The sequence below is a fragment of the Portunus trituberculatus genome, chromosome 49 (assembly GCF_017591435.1).
Source record: "Portunus trituberculatus isolate SZX2019 chromosome 49, ASM1759143v1, whole genome shotgun sequence".
In the NCBI taxonomy this organism is placed as follows: Eukaryota; Metazoa; Arthropoda; class Malacostraca; order Decapoda; family Portunidae; genus Portunus; species Portunus trituberculatus.
The window spans coordinates 9,763,900-9,775,359 of record NC_059303.1 but is presented as its reverse complement, the minus strand read 5'-3'; the positions used below and the strand labels follow the sequence as shown (position 1 = coordinate 9,775,359).

General features: G+C 42.7%; 1 protein-coding gene and 1 long non-coding RNA gene across 3 annotated transcripts in view; one reads left to right on the top strand and one right to left on the bottom strand.

The window, feature by feature from the left end:
• LOC123499175 overlaps positions 1-11,460 on the bottom strand; it is a 197,357-nt gene that overhangs the window by 42,549 nt on the left and 143,348 nt on the right. The gene's annotated exons all lie outside the window — the stretch shown is intronic.
• LOC123499173 (homeobox protein Hox-D4a-like) overlaps positions 1-11,460 on the top strand; it is a 32,037-nt gene that overhangs the window by 4,867 nt on the left and 15,710 nt on the right. The window contains exon 2 of one of the 2 annotated variants that reach the window (XM_045246874.1): positions 2,062-2,461. In XM_045246874.1, the coding sequence (XP_045102809.1) occupies positions 2,104-2,461 (358 nt within the window). In that variant the 5' untranslated portion in view covers positions 2,062-2,103. Of the gene's footprint in view, positions 1-914; positions 2,462-11,460 lie in introns of those variants that run through there. The other variant, XM_045246873.1, reaches the window with a different exon arrangement.

Here is an 11,460-nt window from a genome sequence, read left to right as displayed (position 1 = left end):
AGACAGGGGAGACGCGAGCGGGTGGAGGGATCAAGGGTGAGATTATTGGTGCGGTTTCAAAGCATAACTTACGCTTAATTACCGTACTGAAGAGCCCACCAACTTCCGACCGGCGTCTGCTGCCATTTGCGGTGGTCGGAACCAGGAGCGGCGCGGCCCGCCCCTCCACCGCTGCCGCTACTCTTCCGCGGCCCCGCACTGTCCGCAGCCGTCGTAACAATTTACTCCAACCATATATTATGCAAAACGAGGCAAAACCGCATGTTACGACAAGTTGGAGCTGCAATTATACATTGAGCAATATCTAATGCTGCGGTGACGCGGACTTATCCTCCGGGACGCAGCTCCTCAAGACAGACCAGTGAACTGTTCTGGCCAAGGCTCGCACTGCTGGCAAAAATGAGCGAGTTGCTGATTTATTTTGTCAATACTACAGTTTATATTTTGGAGACTTCAATACTCATGTAACGCATCAAGGCCATAAATCTCAGGACAGGATGTAATTCTTTTGTCGCAAGATATAATTCGCTGCCATGATGAAAGAGTCTCCTACGCATTTCTTGTCGAGCTCACCGAATTCCAGAGGCGGCCAATAAAGAAGAATTAACACGTCCCACGCCCAGAGACCTTGTATTTAACCAATTCCTATATCACTCGGCCGACTGACATCTCTATTGCAACAACCGCCGTGTTCAGAATATATCATTAGCCTTTGCTGTTTTTAAACAACTTGTAACTTCTTCTGGCAAATATTTTCAAACAAGTACACACACTTGGACGGTGACGATAAAACAAATGCACAGTGTCGCTCAGACGGCAGCGGCCACACGCGGGACGTGACGAAGGTATGCGGGCCAACACTGCCAGATACAATCGGCAAATTTTTCTCACTAGTGAGTCTCGAGGGAGTTCCGCTAGGCCATGGACGAGGAAACAGGCGGCGGTGGAGCCTCAGGTGAGGTGCAGGGAGCCCCTCCTTCCTCTCGCACCGTCGCCCACACCACCACCACTACCACCACCACCGCCGCCGCCACCACCACCACTCGCGCGCTCCGCTCTCCCCGCCCTCTGTCACTTCGCTAATTGTGTCGGCGAGGAACGGACGGACTGACGAACGAGGAGTCGCCCACACTCGCACAGATACAAGAGTCAGTGTTCACTAGCGGTGCGTCAGTGCCGCATCAGGCCGAGGACGTGCCATCAACTCTCTGAGTAGCCACTGGGCACCAGTGTGGTGCCGCCGCATCACGGGAGGAAGGCTGCAGGGTGTGGGGGCCAAGTGCTCCCTTCGTCAACAGGAGACCAAGTGTGGCCAATGGCGGCTGCAGGCAGACCAAGTAAACCCACTTGAGTGGCGGATCCAACAGAGAGGTGGGGGCCAATCATCGCCCGCGCACACACACACACACACTCGTCTTAAGTAAGAAGAGGGGAGGGGAGGGGGCATGTTAACCCTTGCCTGGAGGTGCGCAGTGGCAGTGCGCAGGTCACACACATGGGGCTCGGCCGGCAGTAAATCAACGCCAATCATCGTCTGGCTGTTGGACGAAGCACACGTGAACAGAGGCCATCGATCAGTGCAGTGAGTGAGGCTTGTGAGAGTGGGTGTTGGGGCAGGTGGTGGTGCCCTCAGCCTCGCCCAGGTGCCCGCCCCCGGGTCTTCCAGCTGCTGCTGCCCCGCCGTCAGGAAAACTCCACCCCTGGCTCAGTGCTTATCGGGGACTTGTGGCGATCGGTCGGGTGGTCGGGTCGGGACGCGCGCATATCCCGACCAGTCCTGGTGGTTCGTTCTCGCCATTCATTAATCATGGTGACGTAGCCCGCGCGGGTCACACGGAGCCCCTCGTATTGGTGCTCGCGGGTCACGTGGTATGCTAATTGTCGGTGCTAGGAGGAGTCAAAACCAACGGTCGAGGCACTGCTCACAAGTAATATTATTTGGATCCAAATCACCAAAAATTAATGACGATGAGTTCGTTTTTGATGAACTCTGGGCCGTACGTGGACCCCAAGTTTCCCCCGCCGGAGGAGTACAGCCAGAACTCTTACATCCCGCCGCAGAGTGACTACTACAACCCTGCCCAGCATTACCCCTACCATGGCATGCACCAGGCCGGCATGCAGTATGGGCGCGATGCCATGCAGTACAACCATGCCGGCTATTACCAGCAGGCGTGCGTCATGCCCCAGCATCAGCCCATGGCCGCCCATATCAGCCCGCAGATCGCGCCCTGCCATAGTCCCCTTCAGCAACACCAGGTGCCCCCGCGCTCCCCTGTGGCATCACCAGATCCCTCAGCTGGTGGCACTGGCGGCACTGGTGGCATGGGCGCCCAGATGGCCCAGCACATGGGCGGCGGGGGCGTGGAGGGATCGCCAGAGGAAACTGTCACCGAGCTGGACGCCAACGGTCAGCCTGTCATCTACCCCTGGATGAAGAAGATCCATGTCGCCGGCTCAGGTAAGCTGGATGTCACTTCCTGCCTCCGCCCCTGGTGCCACGCCCACGAGCCTGGCGCCAGAGGCGTTCTGGCTGATGGCAACTTGTATAAGAACGTGACTCGGCTTGTTGCTGGGTTTGCTATTCATGACATTTTTTTTTATTCTCTCTCTTTTTCTCTTCAATTTCCTTCCCAAGAAAGCACACAAATGGAAATATACACACTGCTTTCTCATGCAAAATTATTATTTTCTCCAAAATATCAAACGTAATTGCATTGTCACTTTTTGACAGATACAATTAATGACAAATATAGAACAATTGGATAAAGAAACAAAACATTGATGCGGATGAAAGATAACATCGGCACGGAAACGATCAAAAATATCTTCAGGAGATTTCAATACCAAGAGCGTGAGAGCAGTCCACGGCGCTGCCTCCCAGCCGCGCCGCCGACCACCTCCAGCCGTGAGCCAGCCAGCCCTCCTCCGCCTTCATTTATCCAATAATTCTCTTATTTTCTTCCTTCCTTCTCCCTCCCTTCGCCACTGCTGGATCTCGTGTTCCTGTCGCCCTTAAGGAAGGATTCTCAAATTACCAGTGTGGGCGTGAGAGGCATCACAGCGCGTGGAGAGACACACTTCTCGTCTTCCTCACTCCCTCACAGACACAATAGAACATAAATATCCTTCTTGTGAGAGGAGAGACTTCCAAGTATGCATTCCTGTCTCTCATAACATCATGTACTATAAATATAAATAACATTTTGCGCGAATATCATCGACTACAAATTTAAGATCATGGAAGTCGACTGTTAAACCCCTTTTCTGAGAAGATAATTGTTCAATAAAGTATGTTTGCCCTTCTTTACCTATGAAAAAAAAAAATCATGTAAATACGTGTATGCCTGACTCGACTCCTATGATTTCCACAATGAATTTACTTAGCATTCACAAGAAAAAAAAAGATAACCACTCTGATATGTCTTCATAAGTTATTTATGCGTGAGTTACCGCTGCTTGCTAGTAATATTACGAGGACAAAAGGTGCTGTGATGACAACTGGTTTCTGTGAGGTATAGCACTTTACTACATAATTTATAACTGGAAACAATTTGTAGCTGGATGAATAGTGTTGTCCTTCTGATTCTATAAACAAATTTAGATTTTTTTTCAATACATCTTTGCTGTTCCATTTTAATCCATCTTAGTTACAATCACGATACTATGCCCAATAACACGTTTGATACTTCCGTGCATGCGATAAGTCTTGATGAAGCCTGAGCAAAGCTCTGTACTTATTTTTTTTTAACGATATAATATATTTTAAAAATATAACTGACGAGAATTAAATAACTCCACACAAAACATTACTGTATAAAACAACGCTTGACATTATCAAGAATATTTAAATAACACATTATACATAAAGATAAAAAATTAACAAATAAATAAAGTAAAAATCAAGCAAAGAATATTTAAATAACACATTATACATAAAGATAAAAAATTAACAAATAAATAAAGTAAAAATCAAGCAAAGAAACGCATCTGTGGTCAGGCACCCAGCTAATATTTTCATTAACACTTCAACATTAAACAGCCATTGAGAAGATAGAGTCAATGTAGCCAATCCTTGAGGGCCTCCATCCATACGTGGCAGACAGAGTAAGGCCGCGGGGTGCTGGGCATTGAGAGGACAGGGGGACGGTGTGGGTGGTGGGAGATAGAGTGGGTGGGGGATGCGAGCGAGAAGTAAACAGAGACATTAACCTCTTCCTGTGTACTCTCTCTCTCTCTCTCTCTCTCTCTCTCTCTCTCTCTCTCTCTCTCTCTCTCTCTCTTGTTTTCGCATATGTCTTGTCATTCGTGCTCCTTCCTATGTCACCTTTTATCACCTCCTCTTAAGATCCAATTCGTCTTGTGTGTGTGTGTGTGTGTGTGTGTGTGTGTGTGTGTGTGTGTGTGTGTGTGTGTGTGTGTGTGTGTGTGTGTGTGTGTGCGTGTTTACGTTCTTGTCTTTCTTTTACCAAAACTGCAGTAAAATCATAAGTAAGCGTAAAATCAGCATTATTTATGCCAAATATTATACAAGCACAGGCAAGCTACAGTTTTCACATCAATAGGATTATTATGCCCTATATCTAACATGAGAGAGAGAGAGAGAGAGAGAGAGAGAGAGAGAGAGAGAGGAACAGGAAGGTCCAAATGTGAAGCTTCGTTAACTAGAACAATTCAAGTTTCCGCTTTACTTAATTAAGCAGATTGCGTCCCTATCAGCAGAGTTATCAGGAAATACTTGACTGCTGCGCCACGAACGCTACCAGTAACAGTCTGATCTGGTTCCACTTATTGCCGACTTCCTGTGATAACGAAATACATCATTAAATCATCGGTATTTTTGGGAATCTCAATGTAAACAACCGCAAATTACAATAACAATGATCACTTGCGGTCGTGTCACTCAAGATAATAATATCAAAACCTGTGATGAAAACTAATATTATTATGTGTTGCGTTACTGGTTAATAATTATGTTCCATTGTTATTGTTTTTTTTCTATAATTCCACAATAATCTTGATATCTCTTATTTTTACTCTCTCTCTCTCTCTCTCTCTCTCTCTCTCTCTTTCTTTCTCTCTCTCTCTCTCTCTCTCTCTCTCTCTCTCTCTCTCTCATATCCGTTCCCCATTTTTCTCCTTTCTCCTCTCCTTCTCATTTTTGCTCTCCAGTCCTCATTTTTCTCCTCACCTCACTTCTCTCTTTTCCTCTTATCTCCTATCCTCTTCCCTCCTCCAGGTTGATGAAACAGGTAAACAAGAGTGATGGTCATCCGTCAGGCTGTACCGTTCCGTCAGATTAGGGATGTTAGGTTGTGTTTATGGAGTTACTATGGAGGAGAAGGAGGAGGAGGAGGAGGAGGAAACATAATGACGACTAATATAATTTCGTAGTACGTGATAAGATATTTCCAGTACTAGTTTCTCTCCTTATGAACTCTTTTCAGTGTGTGTGTGTGTGTGTGTGTGTGTGTGTGTGTGTGTGTGTGTGTGTGTGTGTGTGTGTGTGTGTGTGTGTGTGTGTGTGTGTGTGTGTGTGTGTGTGTGTGTGTGTTCTTCGAATCAGTTGTTTACATTTTTATTAGATTTCAATGAACTGAAGTTAAGATCCACGTAACGATGTTATCAAAATTAGCGGTACTTATATAATGAAATAAGTTTTTTTTGCAAAGTAGCACAAATATTACGAAAATCTACTTCATTAACACACTTTTTACACAAGTCTCCTAGTTGTCCAAATAAAAATATCATAATTTCTATTTATCTAAGGAACCACGTCTTCGCAAAGCAAAAAAATTTCTCCTACCCCCACCACACTCAGCACCCACTCCAAAGCTGGTGCTGCCCGCCATAACAAGGCCCCTTGCGATGAATATGTATACTTATAAAACAAGAAACACAATCGTACAGCTGCCAAAAAAGCTACACAAGAAATTTTTCACAAAGACAAATGATGTGAATATTTATGTACACTGGAAGGAGGTAGAATAATTTGCAAGTTATTATATTCGGATGTTCTGCAGGTTATCAACGCCATGCCTACTCTCAGTAATGAATGTTTAGTCAAGAGACTCGCTGCTCTCATGATCACTCAATTATAGTCTCACGTAGATCGGTGCTCGCCTCGCCTTACCTCGCCTCGCCGTCTCTTCTCGCAGCGACCGTCAGTGGTGGACACATCCCGGCTGGTCCACCCCGACGCCCGACAAAACCTGTTTTCCCGAGGTTTACGACTGTATTAGGCTGCTTACGGGTACGGTAATCATTACGAGAGGCACGTCATAAAAGCTAATGAGGCTCCTCCAAGGTGCGTGCCAATAATGCGATTTCGGTGAGATGTCCTGGGCTCCATTGGCAGGGAGAGGACCGCGTCGGGTTACAGGAGTTTATTATTATGATTTGTCGCCGCGGCAGGATAACGCCGTCACCTGTCTGCTTCCGGAGGGACCACGAAGACCTGTTGATTTACATAATAAGTTAATGACGTGAGAGACGGGTGGCTTCCTTTCTTCTTTTCTTGCTCCTTCACCTTTTTTTGCAGAGAAGGAAACGTGTGTCGTCCTCTGTCTCTGTCATTATTATTATTATTCCCATTGATTAAAAAGTAGAGCAACCTTCCACTACGGACGTGACTGCTTCCTCTATTCGCCATTATAAATCATTCAAATTACATGGTTGTAGGTAGAACGTTTGTCTGTGAGTTAGATGAATGCAAGGATGAAGGCTGGTGTGCATTAACTCATGGCCTTCAGCTTTTTTCTGAGTCTCGTGCTGCACATTCATGGACAAAGAGATTATGAACAAGGGACTACATTTCCCTTTGATGTGATTCTCTAGATTCACATAATCTCTAAAAATTAAATTAAAAAGTGGTAATTTGTAATTCAGTCATTTCACAAAAAGTTATCTGGAAGTTCTTGTTTTCTTTTATTTGAATACATATTGAAATATCTTATTCCTTTGGTTTTACATGATAATGTATATCACAGCAAAGAAAACAAATGAATAAAAGAAAAATTGAAAAAAAAAGAAAACAACATCTATGATTAAGCAACGTGATCGTCTTAACAAGTTCCACTTTATCATATTCTCAAGAAAATTACACCATGATGATAAAAATATTCATAACAATAGCTTAAAATTAATGAACACTTCCTAAAATACAATTCTATGCATGCTGAGTACGTCATACAACGGAAAGCAACAATAAAAACATGTTTATGAAGAAAGATAATGAAATATTGATACATTTGTAAATTAAGAAGACATATTATCCCCCCACACACACACACAAAAAAAAAAAAAAAAATAAATAAATATATATATATATATATATATATATATATATATATATATATATATATATATATATATATATATATATATATATATATATATATATATATATATATATATATATATATATATATATATATATATATATATATATATATATATATATATACACATACACACACACACACACACACACACACACACACACACACACACACACACACACACACACACACACACACACACACACACACACACACACACACGTGTGAATTAAAAGCAAAAAGAGCATTGTGTAAATTATCGGAATAAAAGAATAATAATATGATGATGCATACTCCTCGACCATAAAAGTAACATTGGTAATACGTATATGTCCTATAGGTATGAAAATTAAAGGAAGAAGTACGTACACACATTGAGTACAAAAAATACTATATAAACTATTGTGCACATTCCGGAGAAAAAGAAAACTTAAAAAAAAAAAAATCGTATACATTCTTTGAGCATAATAGTAGAGTCAGAAACAGAGTAGATCCCCATCTAAATCATGGAAGGAAGCCCAGCACAAATTATACAGTGGCAGTGAAGGCGGCGTCACCGTGGCTAACACAGAACACGAGGCTTCCTGACAACCTCTCCTGTGTCTCATTCTCTTCCCCTGGCCCGCGACTGATGCCGAAACACTGTGTTACAGTACAAATAGACGTGTTTCTCATGATAGATGTGACTGCCAATCAGATAGTCGTCCCATTAGCATAAGTATGACTACACCGCGGACCGGCCACTCTCCTGCAGCGGGCCTGGGCGAAGGGAGAGCGAGGGTCATGCTGGCGAGCGAGACAACTCTGACGGGGGTATTGATGGTGAGGATGGCAGGGGAATCGAGGACAGTGTATATATTCGCAATTGGAGAGGAAAATGGGATGATATTTATGACTAGCAATGGGAAAGGAATATGCTATGACATGCATAATTGATGATGGATATGAGAGAGAGAGAGAGAGAGAGAGAGAGAGAGAGAGAGAGAGAGAGAGAGAGAGAGAGAGAGAGAGAGAGAGAGAAATTGGTATGAAGTATACAGAATAGGTTATATGAATGAGGGATATGGAGATGTTGTTATGGTTGATGGCTGAAGCGTGGGTAGAGATGAATGTTGATAGGTGATGGGCAAGTATGCTTTATGAGGACTAGGAAGGTGAGCCTCTTCTACAGGGAACACGTGGAGATATTAGCAGACCTGAAAGAAGCTAGTACTTATATACAGAGCAAAACATCCAAAGAATAGCGTTCATGATCTTGCAAACAAATGAAAGACTATAAACATCAATATTGGAACTCTACAAAAAATAAACAGAAGCAATACAAACAAAAGAACGGCATAGAATAACACATAGGAATGCATTGTGGGACTAAAAAGCACTAAATCAAACAAAAAAATGTGCTTCACTGGGTTATAAACAAAGAAGAGAGTACAGTAAGTGACAGGAAGAAGAGGAAAATAGCTAAATATCACCATAAGAGCTTCAGATTACTTAGAAAAGGCTAAACATATGAAAAAAAGTCTGAGTTTCACCATCGCGCTGGAAGTCCAAACTTGTCTCCACGATGAACATATGTAAATTTTATGTTCGCGGCGGCGGTGGAGGCGAGGACAGGAACCCAAACAGCCGAGAACCGAGACCGCGTTCCCTACAACTGCCCTTGACTTGGGTTATGCCGGAGTGGTGAGGATGAGCCCTTTGTTTAATTGTGAGGTGTATGTTGTTTACCGGTGTTTTGTTTTGCATACTGAAGGGACACTGGTAGACGACAAGATTCGAGTCCACTTCATTCTTCAAGGATTATTCAAATTTTAATCTATATAGTGTAGATATTGTTGGTATATGGTGCATTCAGGTGTGTGTGTGTGTGTGTGTGTGTGTGTGTGTGTGTGTGTGTGTGTGTGTGTGTGTGTGTGTGTGTGTGTGTGTGTGTGTGTGTGTGTGTGTGTCCAAGGGTAAAATCAGGATTTTTTATAAATAAAAAATATCTCTTATTTGTAACTGTTCAAAGATAGTAATATATCACTTCATGACTCACGTGCAGCACCTGCATGAATGACAGGTAGCGTGAGTGATAATTTTCTGTCATTTTAACAAAACAAAAGAATATACGTACATTCATATGCTGAAAAAAAATGAAAAAATAACATTCGACAAAGCACAAAGGAAAACATTCACATCCACCCAACCAAACACCCACCCACCCACCCACCCACACACGCAACACACACACACACACACACACAGACACGTGTGGATGGTGCCAAACACGCTGGCCAGGTGCAAAAAACAAATTTGTACAATAAAACAATAAAATCATTTATGACTTGTGTTGTTGCATAAATTTGCACTATGTTTTTTCCTTCAATGAGTAACTTCCGCCCTAAATCACTCCCTAACAACAAGTAAACACGATAAATTGTTATTCAAGATATAAAATATTCACAACTTATGGCTGAAAAACTAAACTTACTCTCACACAAGCAATGTTTCGTTTTTTTTTTTTCTTTACAGAGAGACTTGAATGTTAATTGTCTTGCATGTACAGTACAAGCAACCCAGACCTTGCACTTCTGTACTAGAAGTACAAGCGTTGTTTTCTTGTCACATGACTGAAAAAAAAAAAATCGTGATCTTATAATTTTTATTAGAGTAATCGAGGGCAGAAAGGCTGGACAGTAAGCAAATTCATCACACCCATGACTGAATCTTCTGCACTTTTTGCTTTGCTTTGCTTGAAATTACAAATACAAATATAACCACGTATTAATTGCAAGTCTTAAAATAAAGAAATAAAACTTGATTATCTCTATGTACTAAGACAACAAAAAATCATACTAATATCAATTTCAAGTTTTAAAAAGCAATTATTCGTATCAATCTTTAACGTTCACGTAAAGACTCTAATGTAATAACGATTTTTTTCTGGCTCTAGTGAAAGTAAGTGGTAGCATCCGTCCACAGGTGAGGCCATAATATATCGAACATGAAATTTAAGTATGCAGGTTTGTGAGGAGTCATTAACGCCCCATTTATGAGTCCTCTCTCTCTTGCCTTTCGTCTCCATCCTGCTCCGTTTATATTGGCTATCCCGCAGGCCAATTTCTCTGGTGTAAATAAAACTTCTGTCAATATTGCGAGGTGGCTGACGGGGCACCAGTGACAGCCGGCCTCAGCTATCACTAATATTTACTGATCACCGTTCACACGTCTGTGCTAACACCACCTCACCAACACACACACACACACACACACACACACACACACACACACACACACACACACACACACACACACACACACACACACACACACACACACACACATATATATATATATATATATATATATATATATATATATATATATATATATATATATATATATATATATATATATATATATATACAGTCTTTTCAATCTGATCTTATCTTGCTATTATTTTTTCGTGTGTATGTATTTTAGAAAACATATATTATCATTATATAAATTAAATATTTGTATTCACATGGTAGTAGATTCAGTGATCCACACATTGCTTAATGCCTTCAACATGACGATGAATTTGAACTAATTATATTTATTCCATGGAACACACTACGATATTCTGGATGTTAAGGAATCAGACATCTCGCCGTCTGTTTCAATTAAATATCTAACAAAATTCTTCGTAAAGTCTCGTGCCAAAGATCTCTAATCACTTGCTTTGCCGAAAGAAAAGTTTACCCTTCAAGCGCTCTCACTTCGTGACTTATGGGAAGTATTCCTGGTGGGTTGAGGAGAAGACCAATAGTTCCTCCCGTGGCTGTCAGCGGTGGTGGAGGGGGCGGTGTCCTCGAGCAGCCAAGGTGGAATCACTGCCACTAGATCACCCGCTCCTTCAGACACTCAAGACTGCAACCGGCACTTTCCTTGCCGTGTCTTATCCTGTTGTCGTGTGGCAGTCTCTCACCTGGAGAGCTTCTCGAATAAATCACTCATGGAACTGTAAACTCGTCGATTAGTGTGATTTACGGGCGGTGGAAGCATTGCAGGGTGGTACGTCGCTCTGAGGGCATGCCGCCCAGCACTCACTGAGACGGAGCATCGCCGCGCAGAGATATTCTTGAAGCCGATCTTA